At 41.1% G+C, this 26189-nt stretch overlaps 2 protein-coding genes and 1 long non-coding RNA gene across 5 annotated transcripts in view; 2 read left to right on the top strand and 1 right to left on the bottom strand.

Moving 5' to 3' along the window:
* Positions 1-1299: 1299 nt before the first annotated feature.
* DUSP12 (dual specificity phosphatase 12) lies at positions 1300-9323 on the top strand. The gene is made up of 6 exons (XM_003824556.6): positions 1300-1982; positions 3507-3620; positions 3705-3823; positions 4209-4305; positions 4926-5112; positions 8947-9323. The coding sequence occupies exons 1-6, from the start codon at positions 1600-1602 to the stop codon at positions 9106-9108; spliced, it is 1062 nt and encodes a 353-aa protein (XP_003824604.5). The 5' UTR covers positions 1300-1599; the 3' UTR covers positions 9109-9323.
* A 3080-nt stretch (positions 9324-12403) lies between these two features.
* LOC117976066 (uncharacterized) lies at positions 12404-18387 on the bottom strand. Of its 2 annotated transcripts, none has more exons than XR_010110579.1 (3): positions 17994-18387; positions 17592-17665; positions 12404-16319 (listed from the first exon to the last, which is right to left on the bottom strand). It is a non-coding gene; the product is annotated as an uncharacterized LOC117976066 (long non-coding RNA). The 2 variants fall into 2 exon arrangements; XR_004666598.3 differs by having other exon boundaries at positions 12404-16313; positions 17994-18166.
* Positions 18388-18419: 32 nt separating this feature from the next.
* The window catches only part of ATF6 (activating transcription factor 6), a 199724-nt gene continuing 191954 nt past the window's right edge, over positions 18420-26189 (top strand). The window contains exon 1 of one of the 2 annotated variants that reach the window (XM_008978232.4): positions 18420-18602. In XM_008978232.4, the coding sequence (XP_008976480.2) occupies positions 18521-18602 (82 nt within the window). In that variant the 5' untranslated portion in view covers positions 18420-18520. The remainder of the gene's footprint in view (positions 18603-26189) is intronic. The other variant, XM_003824557.5, reaches the window with a different exon arrangement.

The following is a 26189-nucleotide window of genomic DNA, read 5'->3' as shown; positions in this document are numbered from 1 at the left end:
TTTCTCGGTCGTTAGACAAGTTCGGATAACACCTTAGACAATGAGACCATTAACCCTTACCTGTTTCAACATTTTTATCAAATCCAAGGCCATGAAGCTTTCCCCCTATGTTTTCTACTAAGAATGTTATATTTTTAGGTCTTTAATCTATTTGGAGTTATTTTTTGTATATGGTCCAAGGTAAAGGTCCATCTTCATTCTTTTGCATGTGGATATCTAGTTTTTCCCAACACTGTTGAGGAGATTGTCCTTTTTCCATTGTGTGGTCTTGGCACTCTTTTTGAAGATTATTCTAACATATATGCAGTGTTGCAGGTGATTAGCAGCTTTCTGGGCTGGTGACGTGGGTGGTAGGAAGAATTTACCAACACAGTTGTAGGTAAAGAAAGGCAGGTTTATTAGATAAAGTATGAAAATACATTGCAAGGGTGCAACAGGCAGGTCAGCAAGAGAGAAGCTGACTGCTAGGAAACAAAGGCTTGCTGGGGATTTTGTAGAATGGTGCTTATGTTGTGGGTGGAAGAGGGCTTTGTGCAGTACTAATAATGCCAGGGTTGCAGTGAACTAACTTCCATTTTTCTATCAGCTGAGGGTCTGGTGATGGCTGGGCACAGGCAGATTGTGAGTTATTTGCACAGCAGGGCTATGTGTCCTGGACCACGAAGAAAGGCAGACTTATGGCTTGTCTGCTTTCTCCTTTTGCTTCCCTTCGTCCAGCCAGCCTGACTCCTTTTCCCTAATTAGGACTCCACACGCAAGGGTTTGTTCTGTTCCAGAATAGAGACAGGTCGATGTATCTATCTTTATACCAGTACTATAGCTGCTACTTCTTGACCAATTACAGCTTTAGTATCTCTCTCACCTGTCCTCCCTATACAAAAGATATATAAAATATACTCACTGTACTGAGTATCTTCCTGCAGCATTCAGTCTGGAGCAAAGCCTGCTTCCTTCAACCCTTTCCAAAATCCCCAAATAAAAGCCCAAAATCTGTATAGGATCTTCCTAACATCCTCGTGCTGAGATGCCCTGAAATTCTCCATAACTCATGACTGAGTAATAAAACCAACTTGCTTAATTAAAGTTGGTTTCTTGTAGTCCTGGCTGGAGGACATTGACTTACAAAAATATAGGATTAGTATCTTCAAAATAAATAGACAGTAAACATCAACAAGGATTCACACCCCAATAATGAAATTGGGCAGAAAAAGGAAAAATAATCATGAAATGCACAGTAAAGATGGCTCCATAATATTGAAAAAAATTTTACTTCAAATGCATAAAATGATGCTTCTGATTCAGCTGGTGCGACCTTTATTTCACATTTGAGTTCAGCTGCTCCTGATGTCTCTTTCCTGAAAATTTCAATACTAAGAGCTCGAGAAACCCTGTATTTGGGGAAGCTTATCCTTTACCATCAACTTTGGGGGTAGGGGTCAGAGGGAACAAGGGTGGAAAGGCCGCGCTGAATGGGGCCGAAGCTCCGCCCCTCAGCGATAAGTCCAGATTCCTGCGGCCGACGTGGTCCTCCGAGGGAGCAGCAGAGCCGCCGAGGCTGGCGAGTCCCAGGGGAAGGATGTTCTAGCCGGAGTCTACTCGATGGTAGGGCAGGAAGCCGCCTTGTCTCTGGGCGCGGCCATGTTGGAGGCTCCGGGCCCGAGTGATGGCTGCGAGCTCAGCAACCCCAGCGCCAGCAGAGTCAGCTGCGCCGGGCAGATGCTGGAAGTGCAGCCAGGATTGTATTTCGGTGGGGCCGCGGCCGTCGCGGAGCCAGATCACCTGAGGGAAGCGGGCATCACGGCCGTGCTAACAGTGGACTCGGAGGAGCCCAGCTTCAAGGCGGGGCCTGGGGTCGAGGATCTATGGCGCCTCTTCGTGCCAGCGCTGGACAAACCCGAGACGGACCTACTCAGCCATCTGGACCGGTGCGTGGCCTTCATCGGTCAGGCCCGCGCTGAGGGCCGTGCGGTGTTGGTGCACTGGTGAGTGGCCGGGTCAGTGGGTGACGTGCCCCGTCAAGCTTCCAGCCGGCCCCCGTCGCCCTTTACCTTCCGAGGCCGTCGGGAGGACAAGAGCGCGGTCATGCCGCGTGAACCTCCTCCCGCTGCCTCCCGCAGGAGGCGTGTTTCCAAGAGAGGAGGAGGGCGGAGGCGGGCCCCTGGTGTGTGCAGGCTTTCATTCATTCATGCTTTAGTTGGTTCTTCCTGCAGCAGCAGAGGGCGGGGGAGGTGTCATCTGATAAATGACAAATTACCTACACCCTAAGGAGTTTACAGCTCTGTTGGAGAAGCTAGACACCCACCCCGATTATTGTAATGCAGATTAGGTTGCTTGGTGTCTTGTAAATGGGATTTACAAAGATTTAGGGTTAAATGTTTTTGTTTGGGATGGGTGGGGGGTGGTTGATGAAGAGATGAATTGGTTTGGATCTAAAGGATCCCTGGGCTTTGCCTAGGGAGGAGATGGTTGCAGCAAAGACAAAAAGAAAATGGGAATCCCGCAGGGCGCGGTGGCTCACGCCTGTAATCCCAGCACTTTGGGAGGCAGGAGGATCACAAGATGAGGAGTTCGAGATCAGGCTGGCTAATATGGTGAAACCAAAAATACAAAAATTAGCCGGGCGTGGTGGCTCTCGCCTGTAGTCCCAGCTACTCGGGAGGCTGAGGCAGGAGAATCACTTGAACCTGGGAGGCGGAGGTTGCAGTGAGCCGAGGTCATGCCACAGCACTCCAGCCTGGGCAACAGAGCAAGACTCCATCCCCCCCCCCCAAAAAAGAAAATGGGAATCCCTAAGCAGTTCTTGGTTGGATTGGAGTATAATAATCGTTTAAATTTATTGAGCACATAAAAGAAGATAGTGATGAAATCAAAAGAAGTCTGGGACCAGATTTTGAGGTCCCTGAATGCTAAGATGAAAGGAGATTGGATTTGTTTTTGTTTTGTTTTATTTATTTTTATTTTGATATAGGGTCTTGCTCTGTCACCCAGGCTACAGTGTAGTAGCGTAATTACGGCTCACTGCAGTCTCAACCTCCCAGGCTCAAGTGAACCTCCTGCCTCGGCCTCCAGAGTAGCTGGGACTACAGGCCCCACCACATCCGGCTAATTTTTTGTAGAGGTGGGGGTCTCACTTTGTTGCCCAGGCTGGTCTCCAACTCTTGGACTCAAGCAATCCTCTCACCTCGCCTCCCAAAGTGCTGGGATTTCAGGCGTAGGTAAGCCACTGTGTCTAGCCAGGAGTTTGGATTTGTTCTGAGCCATTATAAAAATTTTAAAAATTACTGTTATTATTTTTGAATAGGTAATAGATTCACATGGTTCAGAATTCAAAAGGAAAAAGGAATAATTATTTTGTACCTTGATAATATTTCAGAGGCAATGGGCTTATTTGAGAAGCAGAAATGAAGTGGGCCTAAACTTTACTATTAATAGGGGTTTGGGTTTTGTGTGTTTTTTTTTTTTAATTGTTGCTATTTGCTGTTTTATTTTAAAGGTCTCTTTTTCAGTCATGCAGGAGTCAGTCGAAGTGTGGCCATAATAACTGCTTTTCTCATGAAGACTGACCAACTTCCCTTTGAAAAAGCCTATGAAAAGCTCCAGATTCTCAAACCAGAGGCTAAGTGGGTTCTTTTTTTATAGTAATAATTATGCTTTTGTGATATAATTTTAAGAAAATGAAACTTTATATTTCTTTATCATTACAGGATGAATGAGGGGTTTGAGTGGCAACTGAAATTATACCAGGCAATGGGATACGAAGTGGATACCTCTAGTGCAATTTATAAGCAATATCGTTTACAAAAGGTTACAGAGAAGTATCCAGGTAAGTAATAATTGCTAGTGTGTAATGGGCTTTCTAGATGTCATTTACTTTAGCATTGTATGCTTTACCTTACTTCCAGCAATCCCTGAGAAACTATTGTTTCTTTTTGAAACTGATTTAGCCAGAAATAACCTATTCAAAATCACATGGTTTATAAATGGCAGTGTCAGGATTTGAATTCAGGCAGCCCGTGCCCAGAACCTAAGCACTTAAATCACTGTCCTCTCCTACCTTAGCCTGATTTCTCAACACTGGAATTTGATTTTTTTTTTTTTTTTAAATTTTTGAGGTTAGCACTTGTTGCCTCAATTTGACATTAACTGAATTTATCTGAAAATGCAGAGTTGATTTTGACAAATAAATACATTTTAATTATGTCATATAGAATTGCAGAATTTACCTCAAGAACTCTTTGCTGTTGACCCAACTACCGTTTCACAAGGATTGAAAGATGAGGTTCTCTACAAGTGTAGAAAGTGCAGGTAAAATATTTTATATCCTTTGGATATTTTATCTTGTCTCAGTAGCTGAAAAGTACTTAATGTTTTATTTTCTTAAATTTCTGTAGGAAGATTTTGTTTAATTGAAATTTTTAGTTCAGATCTGTTTTCAGAAAGAATATAAATTCTTAAAAAGAGAAATAATCAGATTGTAAGGGTTATTGAAAATTTAAGTAGTGTAATCAATGTTACATTATTTTGTTCTCTAAGCAATATTGCACATTTTGCTGGGCGCAGTGGCTCACACCTGTAACCCCAGCACTTTGGGAGGCCGAGGCAGGCAGATCACCTGAGATTGGGAGTTTGAGACCAGCCTGGCCAACATGGTGAAACCCCGTCTCTATTAAAAATACAAAAATTAGTTGGGCATGGTGGCAGGTGCCTGTAATCCCAGCTACTCAGGAGGCTGAGGCAGGAGAATTGGTTGAACCCAGGAGGCGGAGGTTGCAGTGAGCCATGATCACGCCACTGCACTCTAGCATGGGCGACAGAGTGAGACTCTGTCTCAAAAAAAAAAAAAAAAAAAAGAAATACCGCACATTTCATCCATGTTTTCATCCTTTTGGAAGTCATTAATGTTTTTGTTTGTTTGGGGGTTGCAGGCGATCATTATTTCGAAGTTCTAGTATTCTGGATCACCGTGAAGGAAGTGGACCTATAGCCTTTGCCCACAAGAGAATGACGCCATCTTCCATGCTTACCACAGGGAGGCAAGCTCAATGTACATCTTATTTCATTGAACCTGTACAGTGGATGGAATCTGCTTTGTTGGGAGTGATGGATGGACAGGTGAGAACACATTTTATTTTCTACAATTTTATTTTATGATCTATATTTTATTCCTTCTTGCATTTTAAGCTCTATTTTAACTAGTGTTTTGCTCCATTTCTTAATTTCTTTATTTCTGAAGATTATATCTTTCTAGTGTAGATAAGACTATCAAAAATAAAATATTTTTCAAAAACCAGCTGATCCAACATAGTGAACTACTTCTGGTTGAGAGCCCTGGTCTAAGTTAATAAATTTCCTTTAAGGCTATTTATATTTTTTTCAAATATAAGACTAACATTTATTTTTAAACTAATTAGAATATATTGGCTGGGCACTCATGCCTCATTAGCTCATGCCTGTAATCTGAGCACTTTGGGAGGCTGAGGCGGGAGGATCACTTGAGCCCAGGGTTTCGAGATCAGCTTGGGCAATATAGTGAGACCTCATCTCTATAAAAGAAAGTAAAAAATTTTTAATAAGAAAAAAGAAAAGAAAAAATGTATTTAACAAAATTTGAACTTTGTAACAAGATAGGGTAAATCAGGGATTTTAAAATTAGGTTAAAAATTCTGGGCCGGGCGTGGTGGCTCACGCCTGTAATCCCAGCACTTTGGGAGGCCGAGGCGGGCGGATCACGAGGTCAGGAGATCGAGACCATCCTGGCTAACACAGTGAAACCCCGTCTCTACTAAAAATACAAAAAATTAGCCGGGCGTGGTAGCGGGCGCCTGTAGTCCCAGCTACTCGGGAGGCTGAGGCAGGAGAATGGCGTGAACCCGGGAGGCGGAGCTTGCAGTGAGCCGAGATCGCGCCACTGCACTCCAGCCTGGGCGACAGAGCGAGACTCCGTCTCAAAAAAAAAAAAAAAAAAATTCTGTCTTTCTTTTTCTCTGTTGGCTTCCTGTATGTGTCTTTCTCTTTTTTCTTATCTTTTAGGAGAGTGAAATTTAGTTTGTTTTGCTATGAGATTCTTTTTCATTTCCAGTTAAATAATGCAGCTCATCCTATTGCTCCTGTAACCAGTGGGTAGGGAAATAAAAAAAGAATGCAGTTCATGTGACATTTTACATAAAAAAGTGTTTAACTTGGTTGGAGTGTGCCATGACAGCCACATTTCTCCTTTAGGTTTACTTGATATTAATGTGAAGGTATTCTATAATAATCATCTTAATAATGATTTTGAAAGTTTGTATGGTTTGTATAAAAGTTTGTATAGTGGCTAGTTTATGAAACCCTTTCACTGTATTATACCATTTGAAGAATGCCATAGCTTTATAAAATAGGTAGAGCAGTTATATTCACGTGTTGTGCATGAGGAAACTGTTTAAGAGTAGTGTCTTGCCTAGAAAGTGGTACCATATAATCAAACTCACATTTTCGGATAATGCTGCTTTTTTTAAAAAAAACAGCCTTATTATAGTATAATTCACATAACATGCAATTTACCTATTTAAGGTGTATAGTTCAGTGGCTTTTAAAGTGTATTCACAGTGGTTTTTGCAACCATCGTGTATTAGTCCATTTTCACACTGCCATAAAGATAGTACGTGAGACTGGGTAATTTATAAAGGAAAGAGGTTTAATTGACTCATGGTTCTGCATGGTTGGGGAGGCCTCAGGAAACTTATTATCATGGCAGAAGGGAAAGCAGGCCACTTCTTCACAAGGCGGCAGGAGAGAGAAGCATATGTGAAGGAGGAACTGTCAAACACTTATAAAACCATCAGATCTTATGAGTGCTCATTCACTATCACGAGTACAGCATGGGGGTATCTGCCTCCATGATCCAATCACCTCCCTTCTTCCACACTTGGGGATTACAATTTGAGATGAGATTTGGATGGGGACACAGAACCAAACCGTATCACATCACAATTCACATTCCCACTCTTCCCATTCTTTTTTTTTGAGACGGAGTTTCACTCTTGTTGCCCAGGCTGGAGTACAATGGCACAATCTTGGCTCACCGCAACCTCTGCCTCCCGGATTCAAGTGATTCTCCTGCTTCAGCCTCCTGAGTAGCTGGGATTACAGGGATGCGCCACCACGCCTGGCTAATTTTGTATTTTTAGTAGAGACAGGGTTTTTCCATGTTGGTCAGGCTGGTCTCGAACTCCTGACCTCAGGTAATCCACCTGCCTCAGCCTCCCAAAGTGCTGGGATTACAGGCGTGAGCCACCATGCCCAGCCGCAATTCCCATTCTTGATGGTATTATTTGTAGCAGTTAGAGATTTTAATTTTGATGGTATCTAATTTATCAGTTTTTCTTTTCTGTGGCTTGTGATTCTGGCTTTCTAATTTTACTTAACCTGGGAAACACACACACACACACACACACACACACACACACACACACACACTCCAGCCAAGTTAAATACATTTTTATGTAAGATTCTAAATCCTGTGCATACTTATTTGTATACATATTTGATTTTTTTCTGTAGAATATGTACCTAGAAGTGGAATTCCTGACTTGAAGAATGTATTTTAAATATTAGTGATATTCCAGGCCGATATTCAAAATGCCCATACAAATTTGGTTTTCAGTAACTGAATGCATGTACCCGTTACTCCATATCCTTGACATAATAGATACTATAAAACTGGTAACATTTTGTCAGTCTGTGGGGTAAAAAATGTTAATCCTAAAATGTTTAATTGGAATTTTATGAAAATAGTCATCACCATCTTTATATATTTACCAGCCACTTACAGTTTTCTTTTCTATAAATTGCTTTCATATTCCTAGGCCCATTTGCCTATGGGTTTTGTCTCTTTCTTACTCATTTGTAGGACCTCTATATATTCTAGATGTTAATAGTTCATCTAATATATTGCAACTATTTTCTTCAGTCTATTGCTTATCAGATTTTTTATGTTTTGTCATATTAAAATGAAGGATATTTACATAATAAAATTTGTTAGTTTTTTTATTTATGGCTTCTGAATTTCTTTTTTTTGAGACGGAGTCTTGCTCTGTTGCCCAGGCTGGAGTGCAGTGGCGTGATCTTGGCTCACTGCAACCTCCGCCTTCTGGGTTCAAATATTCTCCTGCTTCAGCCTCCCAAGTAGCTGTGATTACAGGCACCCGCCACCATGCCCAACTAATTTTTGTGTTTTTAGTAGAGACGGGGTTTCACCATGTTGACCAGGCTGGTCTCAAACTCCTGACCTCAGGTGATCTGCCTGCCTTGGCCTCCCAAAGTGCTGGGAATTACAGGTATGAGCCACCACACTCAGCCTGCTTCTGAGTTTTATGTCTAGTTTTCTATAGCTCAAGATTAAAAATAAAAACTCTTACCTTATACCATGCACAAATCAAAGAGCTAAACATAAAAATTAATGCTATAACTAACTACATTAGAAGAAAATGCAGTTGCTTTATTAGGCTTTTTTGATTTACCTATTTTCCTGGAATATCAGTTTGTCTTCAAATAGCTAAGAATCTGACTTATATGCTGTCAATACACACAGTTAGTAATACAGCATGAAAATCCTAACATGCTTTTCTATACTTTAGCCGTGATCATTTTCATTTGAAGTCCTAAATTACAAACTGATTTAAAAGCTATATATATATATATATACCACATCCATGAAACCTTCCTTAATCAAATCTCAAGCTTCACTTTTCTCCCTTCAAGCTCCCTGAATACAACATTCTTCCTATGAGATAATTGTAGTCTACTATCTATTACAGTAAATTTCCAATGCATTTTATCTCACTGATTAGATTATAAACTCAACGTGGGGACCGTGTCTTGTTTTTATATCCTATATTGATTGCCAAAGATAATGATTTGTTTTGTATAAAAGTGAATGAATAAAGTAACACATTTGCTTTATTTCAGCTTCTTTGCCCAAAATGCAGTGCCAAGTTGGGTTCCTTCAACTGGTATGGTGAACAGTGCTCTTGTGGTAGGTGGATAACACCTGCTTTTCAAATACATAAGAATAGAGTGGATGAAATGAAAATATTGCCTGTTTTGGGATCACAAACAGGAAAAATATGAACATGATATTTTATAGCTTGGGAAGAAACTTGCACATGATATGTGCTGCCTTTGCTTCTTATCATTCATGGCAGATTGTTTGTGCTGTCAACATTTCATGTGAAATGGGAGAAGATAAAATCACTTGATGTAACCTGGAAACTATGCTTTACATGGCAATCAAAGCCTTTTGATCATGTACATTTTATTTGATATTAAAATCTTTTATAACCAGATACTGTCTGTGTTTCATATATTTTTAAAAGTTTTGATTGTTGGAATGTTATATGATCTTAAGGTCTGTATAGACAAAATTATGTACAAAAATTTGAAACTATTATATTTAAATGGGTATTCTTTTATTTCCAGACACATAAAGCAGATTTGTTTGGACATATTTTGGAATTATTTCACTTTCTTTTAAGGGACATTAGTAAACCCATACATGTCTGGATTTTTTTTCTTGGAAATGGAAAGGCCATTAGTAAAACGCTGATTAAAAGGCAATTTTCCTATTACTGTTCAGTAATCCCAATTATCTATATTTTTAGAAAAGTGTTTGAGATCCCTTTTGAAGTGATCTACATAAAGAAATACATAAATGTTAGATGTGTTTCTAATGATGAAGAAAACAAATGTAGAGTTACTATATATCAAGTCATTTTGTAGCCCAATATGTGAGTATTGGAAAAGGTAATACGTCCAGATTAGTTTTTTAACCTGATGTATAGAAACTAGAATTATTTTACTCATTATTAATAATTACAATTGGACCTAATTAGATATTTGAACATTTACAAGAATCAGAATTAACTAATAAAGTCCAGGTGCAGTGGCTTATGCCTATGATCCCAGCACTTTGGGAGGCCAAGGCAGGCAGATCATTTAAGGTCAGGAGTTCAAGACCAGCCTGGCCAACATGGTGAAACCCTGTCTCTACTAAAAATAAAAAAATCAGCCAGGCATGGTGGCACACGCCTGTAGTCCCAGCTGCTCGGGAGGCTACTCCAAAAAAGAACAAGAATTAATAAAGAAAAATATTCTTTATTTTTGTTGTAAATTAAGTTGTAAATTCACTAGTCATGCTCCCCACCATTTGCAGGGTTCCAACAATAGTACACATTGAGGCTTATATACATAAACACCGTAGTGGGAGTAATTTTTAAATGCAAAAATATGTTGTGAATAATGATCCTCTTAATAAATGCCTAGCTCAGTTTTTTAAAGGTATAGGAGTGTTATGGAAAATTCTTGAGAAAAATCTTAACATTGGACCTGAAGACTTTGGCAGTTTCCATGTAATAATTTTTCTTTCTTTCTTTTTTTTTTTTTTTTTTTTGAGATGGAGTTTTGTTGTTGTTGCCCAGGCTGGAGTGCAATGGCATGATCTCGGTTCACTGCAACCTCCACTGCCCAGGTTCAAGCGATTCTCCTGCCTCAGCCTCCCAAGTAGCCACCACATCTCGCTAATTTTGCATTTTTAGTAGAGATGGGGTTTCCATATGTTAGCCAGGCTGGTCTCAAACTCCTGACCTCAAGTGATCCACCCACTTCGGCCTCCCAAAGTGCTGGAACTACAGGCGTGAGCCACCGCTCCCTGCCATAATTTTTTCTTTTGAGAAAAAATTACTCCATTTGTTTTAGCTTTCATAAAATCTACTTTTTTGCTTCATACTATTATTCTCTATTCATATATTATTCTCTAGAAAGTTTTAACAAACAGGTTGAGGAGCTCAGGTGTGGTGGCTCATGCCTGTCCCAGCACTTTGGAAGACAAAGGAGGGTGGATCATTTGAGGCCAGGAGTTCAAGACCAGCCTGGCCAATATGTGAAACCCCCGTCTCTATTTAAAAAAATAATAACAGTTTGCGGCACATGAAGTTACCCCTTTTGTAGGTAAAAAGTAGTTACATAGCTGCAGTTTAATATGACTCAATGCCTATCCATCATACACTGTTGATCAGATTATAAAATCAAATAGTATGGATCAAATGCAATTTTAATTAAGTTGTAAATTCACTAGTCATGCTCCCCACCATTTGCAGGGTTCCAACAATAGTACACATCGAGGCCTATATACTATTTGTCTTAACTTTGTTTTTGTTTTTTTGAGATGGAATCTTGCTCTGTCGCCCAGGCTGGAGTGCAGTGGCGCAATCTCGACTCACTGCAAGCTCCGCCTCCCGGGTTCACGCCATTCTCCTGCCTCTGCCTCCTGAGTAGCTGGGACTACAGGCGCCTGCCACCACGCCCGGCTAATTTTTTTGTATTTTTTAGTAGAGACGGGGTTTCACCGTGGTCTCGATCTCCTGACCTCGTGATCCGCCTGCCTCGGCCTCCCAAAGTGCTGGGATTACAGGCATGAGTGTCTTAACTTTTAAAACATAAATTGGCCGGGTGCAGTGGCTCACGCTTGTAATCCCAGCACTTTGGGAGGCCAAGGGGGGTGGATCACTGCAGGTCAGGAGTTTGAGACCAGCCTGGCCAACATAGGGAAACCCCATCTCTACTAAAAATATAAAATTAGCCAGGCATGGTGGTGGGCCCCTGTAATCCCAGCTACTTGGGAGGCGGGGAGGCAGGAGAATTGCTTGAACCTGGGAGGCGGAGTTTGCAGTGAGCCGAGATCGCGCCACTGCACTCCAGCCTGGGCGACAGAGCAAGACTCTGTCTTAAAAAAATAAAATTATAAATCAAGCTATCTGTTAAATAAAATGTTTTATTCTATTATCTTGACAAATATCCCTTCATAATGACCTGTCAGACCAGGTTTGAATTCAGAATTCTCTGATTTTATCAGATTCCATGACAAAGCATGGCAATGCAGGGAGAGGTGGCCCCCGCCCACTGGGTGCCTCCTTTATTTCCCCACCCCTTGATTTGTTCTGCATCATGAAGAGCCTGGTGCATATATATATATGTGGGTCCCCCACCTATATGTATAAGATCTGGCTACAGCCCTGGTGTATACCATTGGCCCATTTCACTCGTAAGAGGTATGAGGCCAGAGCAAGCCCTGGAAGCAGGCTTGGAGCTATTTGGGCTATTTGGGTGTTAGATGCACTTCTAGAAGGGGGCATCTGTTCTAGCTGGGCACATCACGTTGGCAGTATGGATTCTTATCCTGTGGGGACAGAGCCAGAGGTCAGAGTAAAGTCTTCTAAAGTGTCGGTCCAGGGTAGGGGCTCCTCTTACCTAGACCAAAGAGTGGTATTGTCTCTAGACATAAAGTTCTTTTTCAAATTGTATTTGTATTCCAAGGGTTTAAGTTGAAAATGAATGAGTAGATTCAAGAAAAAGAATTCCATAACATCCAACATTTAATGATTTAAAAAGAAAAGCCTGGTAACTAGAGTGGAAGGAAGCTTCCTTAATCAGAGCAGCTGTGAAAAATATATGGGAAAAAATCTTATTTAGTGGTAAAACTTTTCAAACATTCACATTAAAATTTAGAAATAAGTTAAAAGATGTCTAGCCCCTACCTTCTGTATCGTATTAGAGGGCCTAACCATTGCAGTAAAACAAGGGGCTAAACAGTTTAAGACGTAGGAAAAAAATCTGAACTCACTAATAAATCTTGACATCTCTAAAAGTGGGACAGTATGTATATGCCTTCTGCTATGATGCAAGGAAGTACCTATGAAGTATTCTTGCAAAAGCAAACAAAAACAAAACCAAAAACTAATCAAGCCTCTAGATGTCACTGGCAGTTTCTGGAACAAATTAAGCATCACCATGAAGATGTAATCAGCAGAATCATGAAGTGGGAAATTCTATAGGACCAATGACTTAGATTCTTCAACAAATGGCAGGGGGGAAGAAATGGAGAGGGAATTGTCATGTGAACTACATGCAATGTGACAATCTTGTTTGGATCCTGATTTTAACTAACTGTGGAAGGAAGGGCATTTTTGAGACAGAAAACTGAACATGGAACAGGTATCAGATGATATTAAGGAATTATTAATTTTGTTGGGTATGATAATGGGATTATCAGTATGTTTTTTAAAAATAAGAAAAGGCAGGCTAGGTGCAGTGGCTCATGCCTGTAATCCCAGCATTTTGGGAGGCTGAAACGGATGGATCACAAGGTCAAGAGATCGACACCATCCTGGCCAACATGGTGAAACCCCATCTCTACTAAAAAAATACAAAAAGTAGCTGGGCGTGGTGGCGCACGCCTGTAGTCCCAGCTACTCGGGAGGCTGAGGCAGAAGAATCGCTTGAACCCAGGAGGCAGAGGTTGCAGTGATCACGCCACTGCACTCCAGCCTGGCAACAGAGCAAGACTCCATCTCAAAAAAAAAAAAAAAGCCTTGTCTCTTAGAGATATACATTGAAGTATTTATGGGTGAAATAATATATCTAGATATGCTTTAAAATACTCCAGGAAGGCTGGGCAAGGTGGCTCACGCCTGTAATCCCAGCACTTTGGGAGGCCGAGGCAGGTGGATCGCCTTAGGTCAGGAGTTCAAGACTAGCCTGGCCAGCTTGGTGAAACCCTATCTCTACTAAAAATACAAAAATTAGCTGGGCATGGTGGCAGGCACCTGTAATTCCAGCTACTTGGGAGGCTGAGGCAGGAGAATCGCTTGATCGTGGGAGGCAGAAGTTGCAGTGAGCCGAGCTCACGCCATGGCACTCCAGCCTGGGTGACAGAGAGAGACTCCGTCTCAAAAAAAAAAAAAAAATTCTGGGAAAAACACAGAACAAAATGAAAAAAGTTGTGGAGAGGAGAGGTAGGATAGATAAAACAAGAATGGCAAATTGTTTAAGCTGAAGCTGGATGATAGGAACACAGGGATTTATTATATCATCTCTTGTATTTGTTTGAAAAATTTCATACTAAGTTTATTTTACAAATTAAAACATTAAATAAAATAGAATTTAAAAGGTTGGTGTTTGCATAATGTTCTGCTAAATAAAAAATCCTAAAGAACTTTAGACAAATTTTTTTAATGTCATTTTTATTTTATCACATACTAGTTTCCATCTACCATAATATGATTTTTTTTTTTTTAGAGACAGAATCTTGCTATATTGCCCAGGCTAGCCTTGAACACCTGGGTTCAAGCAATCCTCCTGCCTCAGCCTCTCAAGAAGCTGGGATTACAGGTGTGTACCACTGTTCCTGGCACAGACAAAATACTAGAATAACAGAATTCAACAAGGTTTTTGGTACAAGATTGCTGTACAAAAATCCACAGTGTTGCTATACCCCAATAATAGCCAAATAGAAAAAAAAAGATGTGAAAAACAAAACTATAAAACTATGAAAATAAAAATGAAAATCTTAGTGACCTCAGGAGAGGGAAGGATTTCTTAAGAAAGCTACAAGTCAGCTATCATAACAACAGATTGATAAATTTGACTACATTGAAATTAAAATCTAGAGAACAAATCCCCGTAAACAAAGACGACAAGTGTCAACCTGGGAGAAGGTATTTATAACATATATACCAAGCGTTAACTTAAAAAAGCCCAACAATGGGCTGGGTGCGGTGGCTCATGCCTGTAATCCCAGCACTTCGGGAGGCTGAGGCAGAAGGATAGCTTGAGCCTAGGAGTTTGAGACCAGCCCGGGCAACAAAGCGAGACTCTGTCTCTCTCTCTTTTAAAAATGTATATATTAAAAAGCCCCACAATGAATAAATTTAGAAAAGAAGGGGAGACTTTATGGCCTGCAAGGTGGCCATCCTGCAGGCTGGGAAGCGTGCCTCCAGAAACAGGCGCTTTGAAGGAGGAGGGCTTGGAGTGTAGTTCAGGCTGAACAGGTTGGCTAAACCTACATTTTCACCAGGTTACAGGAAGAGCTATGAATATTCATGAAAGTGGTCCTGACACATGCGTATTGAACAAAAACTCATGTAACATATGACCCATATTCACTTTGGGATGGAGACTTAACTTTTTTGTTGTTGTTGTTCAGACGGAGTCTTGCTCTGTCACCCAGGCTGGACTGCAACGATGTGATCTCAGCTCACTGTAACCTCCACTTCCCGGTTTCAAGCGATACTCCTGCCTCAACCTCCTGAGTAGCTGGGATTACAGGAACCTGCCCCCACGCCTGGCTAATTTTCGTATTTTTAGTAGAGATGGGGTTTCCCCATGTTGGCCAGGCTGGTCTCAAGCTCCTGACCTCGTGATCTTCCCACCTGGGCCTCCCAAAGTGCTGGGATTACAGGCGTGAGCCACCACACCCAGCCAAGACTTAACATTTAAATGTATTACGAGCCCTATACGTCAAAAGGTCTTTCAGGACATGAAGCCATGCAAATGTGCGACCTCTGTAGACCAGCCAGAACCAGTCCATGGCCAGTGGTCTTCTTATCTGGAGAAAGTTACTGAAATCAACAAAAAGTTGTCCAATGAAAGCTGTAGCTATGGCTGGTGGAACGGGGACTGGGGGTCAGTAAGTCAGCATCTCGTGGAGCTGCACATTATTTTAATATTGTTTATCTTTAGGCCAGTACTTGTTTAGCTGCTAGAGAAGAATCTTGTGGCAGTTAGAACACAGTTTATTCTTTAAGTATAGGGGTGTGGGACTAAAACCTTGCCTGGAATGGCTTTAGGTCTTTTTTATAATTTGGCATCTTATTGCCAGAGTCTGTTCTGTCAGTCTTATCATCTCTGTTTTAACATTAATGCTGGCCAGTTGTTGTGTTAAACTACAAAAGGGAGGGAGTATAACAAGGTGTGTCTAACCTGTCCCATCGTGGTCTAAAACTCAGTTTTAAGGTTTTCTAGGATCCCCTTGGCCACAAGGGGGCCTATTCTGTTGGTGGCGGACTTAGGAGTTTAGTTTTAGTTTATACAGGTGAATGAATAGAGCAGGCTATCTAATGACGTACACATCATTTGTGAAAGAAAACTCCATAGCAAACTTTATAAAAGGTAAGAGTGGACAGTTCACAGAAGAGGAAATAAGGTTTCATAAGTATGGAAGAATGCACCACTTTGTTAGGGAAATGTAAATTGCAATTTTCACAGCGGTAAAAATGGTAAGAGTCTGACCATATCTTGTGTTGGAGAGAATGTGGAACAAAGAGAACTCATCAATGCTAGTGAGGGTGTAAACTGATAAAATAGTACATACATTATTTAAGACATTCTTGAGGCTGGGTGCGGTGGCTCACGCCTGTAATCTCAACAGTTTGGGAGGCAGAGGCGGGCGGACTGCTTGAATTCAGGAGTTTTGAGACCAGCCTGGGCAACATGGTGAAATCCTGTCTCTACAAAAAATACAAAAATTAGTCGGGTGTGGTGGTGGGTTCCCGTAGTCTCAGCTATTGTGGGGAGAAGCATGAGGATCGCTTAAACCTGGGAGGTCAAGCTGCAGTGAGCTGAGATGGCTCCACTGCAATCCAGCCTAGGGGACAAAGTGAGCCCCTGTCTCAAAAAAAAAAAAAAAAAAAAAAAAAAGAGGGAGAGAGAGAGAGAAATTGAGATTCATTCAAGGAAATACCATGGGTAGATCCTTAATACCCAATAAGAAAAATGATTTGGAGAACATTAAAGTTTACATACATTAAAAAAACCCAAATGACACTAAATGCATGTGTCTATAAACATGTTTAAGCACCGTAAAACTAAAAATAAAAGTGGACTAGAATTACACTTTTATTTTTATAAAATAAAATTTTATACCCATAAAATTCATGGTAGAAGTGGCCTACGCCAAGGGAGGAAAATGAAGCAGGGAGGAAAGAGGAATTCAATTCTGTAGTATTTAATTTCTTATGAAAAATCTGGGACAAAAATGAAAAATGTTAAATTTTTAAATTCTTGGTGATAGGTCACAAATGTTTGTTTCATAATTACTTGCACTTTTTGAATAAAAATAAAATCTTTTGGAAATTAAAAAAATTGGCGATTTGTCATGGTGATTTTCTTAAAAGACTAAGGTGTCTAGTGGGATACAGAAGACTCGATGATTTTATTTTATTTTAGGTTTTTTTTTTTTTTTTTTTGAGACGCAGTCTCGCAATGTCGACCAGGCTGGTGTGCAGTGGTGCGATCTCCGCTCGCTGCAACCTCTGCCTCCCGCGTTCATGCGATTCTCCTGCCTCAGCCTCCCGAGTAGCTGGGATTACAGCTACTTGCCCGCCACCACGCCTGGCTAACTTTTTGTATTTTTAGTGGAGACAGGGTTTCACTATGTTGGCCAGGCTGGTCTCGAACTCCTGACCTCGTGATCCGCCCGCCTCGGCCTCCCAAAGTGCTGGGATTACAGGCGTGAGCCACCGCGCCCGGCCTTATTTTAGTTTTTTATGTCAATTTTTGAATTTGTAATTGGGTGAGAATGAAAGTGTTATAAATTTCACCTTAAGTGAAAATTTATTAGTTTTCTGATGACAAAAGTAGTTACATCTGACGTAAGGGGATTTAATTATCTTTTTCTGGGCTTGCGTCCCGGAACGCTGCTGCATTATGTAATCTGTAGTAATATACAGCCACGAGCAGTTTGGAGGGTTCTGGGAAGCACATTTGTTTTGCTTACCTACCATGGGAAAGATTCCACGTGGTCCTAGAGGCATACGTATTCGTCGGTTACAGTATTTTAAATATTCACTGGCCGCTGAAATTTAAAATGGATGAAAAAGAAATTCTCTTAAGTAGCGTTCTTGAAACTGCTTTATCAAACTCAGTTCATATTTTCAGTTGGAGTTCGTGATGTATGTGAATTTCCTTTAAATAAAACCCGAATCTTTAGTAATACAAATATTGGGAACTTCGATTACTGTAGGTCTTAGGGTAGACTCGCTTGGACTTTGACTAAATACTATGCTTTAGAAATTTATCTTTAGGAGATAAATTTGGGGGGTTTATCTTTTTATATTTGCTTTGTTTCAATTTATTTAAATAAAAGTAGTCTTTCTAGAAGTATGTTTTATAGTACCACTTACCTCGGTTACTGTCCCAGTTAAGCAGTTTTCACGAATGTGGAAAAATAGTAGTGTTTTTCTTTCATACACGCGTATATGAAAAATTTTTACATTGATAATTATTCGTAAAAATTAAAGTAAATTTACTGTTAGTCTCTAATTTTGTTCTGAGATAGCCACGCTGTGGCATTAAGAAGGATAATCAAGGAATAAGCCATAATGTTCAGAAAGGGGCTTTACTTTTTATCTTTAATATTATTGATAAATTTTGTTTAGTCGAATTGATGTCTGCGTGTCTTCCCCCGCCTCCCCCATAAAACAGCGGGACAGAAAGTCCTGAAAACTCCAAAAGGGAAATATTTACTCAGAAGTCTATTCAAATTTGCTTAGTCTCTGACGTTCTCCTGTGTCGTACAAATCCCTCTTGCGGCAGAAGTAGTTTGTCTTTACTCGGCCACCGTCTCGTCAGCGTTACGGAGTATTTTGTCCGCCTGCCGCCGCCGTCCCAGATATTAATCACGGAGTTCCAGGGACAAGGAACTTGTGAAATGGGGGAGCCGGCTGGGGTTGCCGGCACCATGGAGTCACCTTTTAGCCCGGGACTCTCTCACAGGCTGGATGAAGATTGGGGTGAGTGGGATCTGAGAATGTACCAGGGTGGCTCGGGTTCGCGTCTAAAGGTTTCTTCCTCCCTACTTCCGCCCACTCGTGGTGACAGGTGTGGACCAACCCTGCCTGGGGAGTGAGGCCCCTCGTCACTCCTGTTCGTGCCCCTGGAAGAGTCTGGGAGTATCGTTCGGCTTCTGTCCTGGCCACAGGGAGAGTAGAATATTGTCTAACTGGAGTTAACTGTCGTTTTTCACTATTCCCGCTGGGGAAGTACCGGGTGATCTTTTTGTGTGGCTAACACTGGACGTCTTTAGGAGGTTTAGAGCAAAATGGCTGGGACCGCCAAAAAGACTACAAGCTATTTCCTGAGTGTGAAATGTGGGCGGTGAGCACAATGGAGTGGGTTTTTGTGTGTTTGGTGTATATGAGAGAATGTGGTTATATACAAGAAATCCTAATCTTACAGCTTTTACTATTGGTTTAAGCCTGATGTCCGTCTTGGCAGAAAAGCAAAACACCCAAGCACCTGACCTCGGGTCCCTGCTTAGCTACACCTAATACTTATGGTGTAATCCTGACTGCTCTCCAGATACAGCTCTTAATTTTCTTGTTAATGGATATTTTGTTTGGTTTTGGTGGTCAGGAAGGGTGGAATGGGATGAAGTGGAAATGAGAATGAAGAAACTTTGTTATCTAAGTATTTAGAGGAGACTTTTATTCTCCTCTTGATTGCAAGATATAATAGTGATATTGTTCTTAGGTTCCAATATGAATTTGGGATTGTGTAGGTTCCCAAATGGGCCCGCTAGTGAGCCTACACCACTCATCAGCCTTGGAACTGGGGGGAACCCAGTTTATCTTTCTCCCTTGGATCAGCATTCTCAATAGCAGGAGTGGAAGGAATCTCAACTTTTTATTGAACAAAGTCATTTAATTTTTTCAAGGACAGATGTTCTCTAAAACTATATTCTATTGGAGATTTATTTTAATCCTTGGGTAGATTTTTTAAGAGTTGCTGGAAAACTTAAGATTTTTTATTCCCATTTTCCCAAGCCAAATGCATTAGTGACAGTAACCATTTATTTAGCTCTTTGTGTCAGGGACCCTGTTAAACTCTTGACATGAAGTATTTTGTTTAATCCTACCAACAGTCCAATGAGGTACTGTTTATTTTAGAGATGAGGAAACTGAGGCTAACAGAATTTGTGCTCAGATTCTTAGAGCTAGTTAGTGGCAGAAGAAGGATCAGACCAGGTTTTTCTACCTCCAAAGTCTGTACCCCTAGCATCTATTCTATAATGCTTTCCTAACTCATGTCTACAGACTTTATTCTTCTTAAGATCCCTGGTTATTAATAAGACTACTTGAATATATTGGGTAGTTATGATTTATTTTGTCAGCTAGTCAGCTATTATATTTTCATGACATTTCTTTTCTTTACCTCTTTTTTTGAGATGGAGTTTCGCTTTTGTTGCCCAGGCTGGAGTGTAATGGCGCAATCTCGGCTCACCGCAACCTCCGCCACTCGGGTTTGAGCGATTCTCCTGCCTCAGCCTCCCGAGTAGCTGGGATTACAGGCATGCACCACCACACCCGGCTAATTTTGTATTTTTAGTAGAGACGAGGTTTCTCCATGTTGGTTAGGCTGGTCTGGAGCTCTGGACCTCAGGTGATCCGCCCACCTCGGCCTCCCAAAGTGCTGGGATTACGGGTGTGAGCCACTGTGCCCGGCCAGTGACATTTCTTAAAGTATAACTGTGGGACACTTCCTGGTAGCATAATTTTATGTCGTCTTCTGATACCCAGGCTGCATTTTCCAGACTTATCTGATCACTTGACTTAATGTTCTCTAACAGAGCATTCAGTTCTTTGTAGTCAGTTCACCGACTCACTTCTATCGGGTATCCTGCCCTGTCCCTCCCTGAATGTGCCCATTTCCATTGTTTTCCAGGTTTTCCTTTACAAACTGTTAACAGTCTTCTCTTCTTTGAAGACTTTAATTTAATTCCTTAGGTGTTCAGTAAATAGGATAGATTTTGTTGGCAATAGAGTGAAACACTACTGTCTGATAGTGTTTCATTCTGTGACAGTTGCTGTTTTGGATGTTCAAGTACTTCACTGATTTACTTGATTTTGTTGTTGTTGTTTCTTTTAGAGACAGGGTCTCGCTCTGTCGCCCAGGCTGGAGTGCGGTGATGCAATCATAGTTCACTGTGACCTGGAACTCCTGGGCTCAAGTGATCCTTCCATCTGAGCCTCCTGAGTCGCTAGGACTACAGGTGCACACCACCACCATGCCTGGTTAATTTTTAATTTTTGAATTTTTTGTAGAGACAGGGGTCTTGCTGTGTTGCCCAGACTGGTCTCCAGCTGGCCTCAGTCATCCTGCCTCAACCTCCCAGGTGATGGGATTACAGGCTCAAGCCACTGTGTCTAGCCTTGATTTTTTTTTTAATATTAGACACTATCTAGTTAAAATTTAAAAATCAGATTATGTAATTAGTATGTCCTGTGATTTTAACAACTCTAAATAATTTAAATAAAGTGATTAACTCAGAACAGCCTGTGAGGGATGTGCTTTCCTTTTTCTTTTTAACTTAGGTAATGAAATTTAGAGCAAGGGTCTTCAAACATTTTCTGTAAAGGTTCAGATAGTAAATATTTTAGGCTTTGTGATTACATGGTCACTGTTGCAACTACTCAAGTCTGCTGTGAGTGCAGGAGCAGCCAGAGACAGCATAAACAAGTGAGCATGGCTGTGTTTCTATAAAGCTTTATAGACACTGAAATTTGAATTTCACATAATTATTTTAAATAATAAGCCTACTTTTTTAGTATAATTATAGATTTATACAATAATTGAGCAGATAGTACAAAGAGTCCACATACTTCCCCTTCATCCCCAGCTTCCCCTATTGGTAACATCTTGCATTAGTGTGGTACATTGGTTACAATTGATGAGCCAGTATTGATACATTAGTATTAACTAAGCCCATCATTTAAAGTTCACTCTGTTGTACATTCTATGGCAGGGATCCCCAGCCTTTTGGCACCAGGGACTGGTTTCATGAAAGACAATTTTTCCACAGGAGGTGAGGACAGGGAGGCACAGGAAATGTTTTCAGGATGATTCAAGTGCATTACATTTATTGTGCACTTTATTCGTATTGTTATTACACTGTAATATATAATGAAATAATTATATAACTCAACATAATACAGAATTAGTGGGAGCCCTGAGCTTGTTTTCCTGCAACTAGATGGTCTCATCTGGGGGTGATGGGAGACAGTGATTAGATCATCAGGCATTAGATTCTCATAAGGAGCGTGCACTCTAGATCCCTCACATGTGCAGTTCACAGTAGGGTTCACACTCCTATGAGAATCTAATGCTGCTGCTGATCTGACAGGTCGTGGAGCTCAGGCGGTAATGCAAGTGATGGGGAGTGGCTGTAAATACAGATGAAGCTTCGCTCACTCACCCACCTGCTGCTCACCTCCTGCTGTGTGGCCTGGTTCCCAACAGGGTTGGGAACCACTGTTCTATGGGTTTTGACAAAGGTATAATGACATGTATCCATAATTACAGTATTATATAGAATAGTTTCACTGCCCTAAAAAAGCCCTATGCTCTACCTATTTTTTCCTCCTTCCTCTTCCCTACCTCTGGTCAGGTAACCACTGATCTTTTCACTGTCTCCATGGTTTTGCCTTTTGCAGAATGTCATATAGTTGGAGTCATACAGTATGTAGCATTTTTGAATTGGCTTCTTTCACTTAGCAATATGCACTTAAGGTCCCTCCATGTCTTTTCATGGCTTGATAGCTCATTTCTTCTTAGCACTAAATAGTATTACAAAAATACTATTTACAGTGTTACAAAAAATAGTATGTATGTTCTATAGCCTATTAGTCTGCCTAGGCTGCCATAAGACAACACCACAGACTGCGTGGTTTGAACAATGGAAATTTATTTTCTCCCAGTTCTGGAGGTTAGAGTTCAAGATCAAGATGGCCGCACCTTCAGGTTCTGGTTAGGGCCCTCTTCCTGGCTTGCATGCACATGGCTGCCTTCTTCTTGTGTCCTCACATGGCACTGAGAGAGAGAATCTTCTTCTTCTTATAAGGCCACAGTCCTATCAGATTAGTGCCCCACTTTAATGACCTCATTTAACTTTAATTACCTCCTAAAGACTGTATCTCTCGATATAGTAATATTTGGGGTTAGGGCTTCAATATACGAATTTTGGAGGACACAGTTTAGTCCATAAATTCACAGTTTGCTTATCCACTTACCTATTGAAGCACATCTTGGTTGCTTCCAACTTTTGGCAATTATATATAAAACTGCTGAAAACATTTGTGTGCAGGTTTTTGTGTGGACATGCATTTTCCAATTTTTTGGGTAAATATCAAGGAGCACAATTGCTAGATTGTGTGGTAAGAACATGTTTTTTGTTTGTTTTGTAAGAAATTGCCAAACTGTCTTCCAAAGTGGCTATACCGTTTTGCATTCCTGCTAGCAATGAATGAGCATTTTTGATGCTCCACATCCTTGCTAACATTTGGTGTTGCCAGTACTTTGGATTTTAGTCATTCTAATAGGTGTGTAGTGGTATGTTTTAATTTGCAGTTTCCTGATGACATGATGTTGAGCATCTTTTCATATGCTTATTTGGCGTCTGTATGTTTTACCCTCCTCTCTCCTTCTCTCTTCTCTTTTACTCTTGAATTTGTGCAAAAGCTGCTTTATTCTGCTTTCTTCTTTCTTCCCTCCTCCTCCTCCTTTCTCCTTTCTCCTTTTTCCTTCTCTTTATTCTTCTGTCAGCTGTACTTAAGATATGTGTATCAAGATCAGAAGCTTTCGTCTGCCACTGTGGTTTCGTTTATGTCTTCAGTCTCTTCTGTGAAGGTTCTCTTGGCTTTCTAGCACTAAATCAAAATCTGGTGCTCCTGGATGACACAACTTCCCGTAATGCCCCGGTGAACGGTTGCTAATTTTATTCTCAAAACCTTTTCACCATAGGGCCTCTGTTGGTGGGATAGGTGTCTCCATTGTCCTTCACTGCTATTCTCCTTTCCTCCTCCCTAAAAATATCTAAGTTGAAATCTCATTTTGTCACAGTATCCCATCCTCTACCTCTCCTGATTCCTGGATCACTCTCTTTCACTTTTTTTTTTTTTTCTTTTAGAGATGGGGTCTTGTTCCCTTGCCCAGGTTGGAGCTGGAGTATGCGGTGGAGCAATCACAGCTCACTGCATCCTCAGACCCCTGGGGTCAAAGGATCCTCCTGCCTCAGCCTCCCGAGGTCAAAGGATCCTCCTGCCTCAGCCTCCCGAGTAGCTGGGACTACAGACACATGCCACCATGCCTGGCTTCTTTTTGGCTTTTTGAAAACATTTTGCCACTAGCTTACTGTTACTTTCTTCATCATTACTTCCATCATGATTCTTGGATGATTTCAGTATCCTTAGAGAAGATCCTTCAGATACACTGACCTGTCATTTTCTGGACCTCCTCTTTATCACTGATCTTACCTTTTACCCAGTCTCAGCCATTTGCTTTCCTGATCATAAGCCTAAGTCTTGTCACTACCAATAACATCTCACTTTCAAACATCCTGCTCTGACTGCCTTCACCTGTTTTACCAGCTTACTTCCTTTAGTATTCCAGTTTCAATAGTTGTTCAGTCCTTCTGAGATTTTGCCATGTTTCCAGTGTCTCTCATTCTCTTCAGTTCATCACGTCCCTCTTACCCAGTTTAAATACCATGGACAGTCATTGTCACTATTTCCTTCCTTTCACCTTTCATATTCATGTCTGTCTCTTTTCTGGTAGGTTTCTCTTGGATAAACCTATTAGTTAAATTCAGTTTCGCCCACTTCATGCCTGTCCTAGTATAGCTGAATCAGCTGAAGAAAACACTTCAACTGTCCTGACTGGTCTCAATTTAAGTGTTGCCAGACCAATCATATTTCCCTGGTCCTCTCACTGTCCCATTCTGATGATTGCTTTATAAAGTTTCTTCTATCTTCAAACCTCCAACATCTCTCCCATCCTTTGAATCAGAAGAGAACTTCTACAGTCTCCCACTACCTCATTTACCCACCTATCAACATGTTTGCTTTCTCTTTTGTTGGTGAGAATGAGTGGCTTCTTGCTCCTAGCTAGAGCCAATCCTTCCATATGTGCTTTAGATTCTTCCTGTTTTGTTCAAGAATATTGCTCAAGCTATTCTTCCTCCTGTTTCCTGCGTCAGCATTTCCCCTCTCTACTAGATCATCTCTGTCAGTAAATGAACATGTTGTTGTTTCTCCTAGAAGTACTGTTTCTATATCTAGATAGTACTCTATCTAGAGTTAAAAAAAAACAAAACAAAACCAACAAACTCAAAACTCTCTTCAGATGTTACTTCCCCTCTTGCTGTTACTGCATTTCTCTACTGTATGTTACAGCAGAATTCCTTTTAAAAAATGTCCACGTTCACTGACTCTAGTTTTTTATTTCTCCTTGTCTCTTGAACCCAGTCCAGTCAGGTGCCACCACTCCACTGAAACTCCTGTTTTTTTTTTTTTTTTTTTGAGACAGAGTCTTGCTCTGTTGCCCAGGCTAGAGTGCAATGGCACGATCTTGGCTCACTGTAACCTCCACCTCCTGGATTCAAGCGATTCCCGCCTCAGCTTCCTGAGTAGCTGGGATTACAGGCGCCTGCCACCATGCCCGGCTACTTTTTGTATTTTTTTTTTTTTTTTTTTTTTTTGAGACGGAGTCTCTCTCTGTTACCCAGGCTGGAGTGCAGTGGCTCACTTGGCTCACTGCAAGCTCCACCTCCCAGGTTCATGCCATTCTTCTGCCTCAGCCTTCCGAGTAGCTGGGACTACAGGCACCTGCTACCACACCTGGCTAAATTTTTTTTTGTATTTTTAGTAGAGACGGGGTTTCACCGTGTTAGCCAGGATGGTCTTGATCTCCTGACCTCATGATCCGCCCACCCACCTCGGCCTCCCGAAGTGCTGATTACAGGCGTGAGCCACTAATTTTTGTATTTTTAGTAGAGACGGGGTTTCACCATGCTGGCCAGGCTGGTCTCAAACTCCCGACCTCAGGTGATCCACCCGCCTCGGCCTTCCAAAGTGCTGGGATTACAGGCGTGAGCCATCATGCCTGGCCTGAAACTGCTGTTTTTAAGGGCACTACTGATTTCCACATTGCTAAACCCAGTGACTGTGTCTCATCTTATTAAACTTATAAGGAGTAAATGAATAAATAAATGGGCAAGGTGGAGGTGAGGTGGGAAAGTTTGTTGAGTACACTAAAAATAGTAACTACCATTATTTACTACTGTTGAGGGAAATCTAATAGTGTGGGACTGGTGCAAAGGATATAGAAATAGGCAATAGGTTTTAGAGATACTTTGGGGTAACTGATGCTAACAGTTTCTTATGGATTCTTTTGGAATGTTCTATAAATATACGAGTATATTTATCAACCCACCTTCAGTTATTTTTTTAACCACAGAAAAGTCAAAAGATCAGTACACTGATAAACGTGCGTTTTCCTTATCTAGATTTACCAACTGTTAACATCCTGCCACATTCACTTTATAT

The sequence above is a fragment of the Pan paniscus genome, chromosome 1, assembly GCF_029289425.2.
Source record: "Pan paniscus chromosome 1, NHGRI_mPanPan1-v2.0_pri, whole genome shotgun sequence".
NCBI lineage: Eukaryota > Metazoa > Chordata > Mammalia > Primates > Hominidae > Pan > Pan paniscus.
Note: the sequence above shows the minus strand (reverse complement) of the source record. Positions and strands in the feature narration are given on the sequence as shown.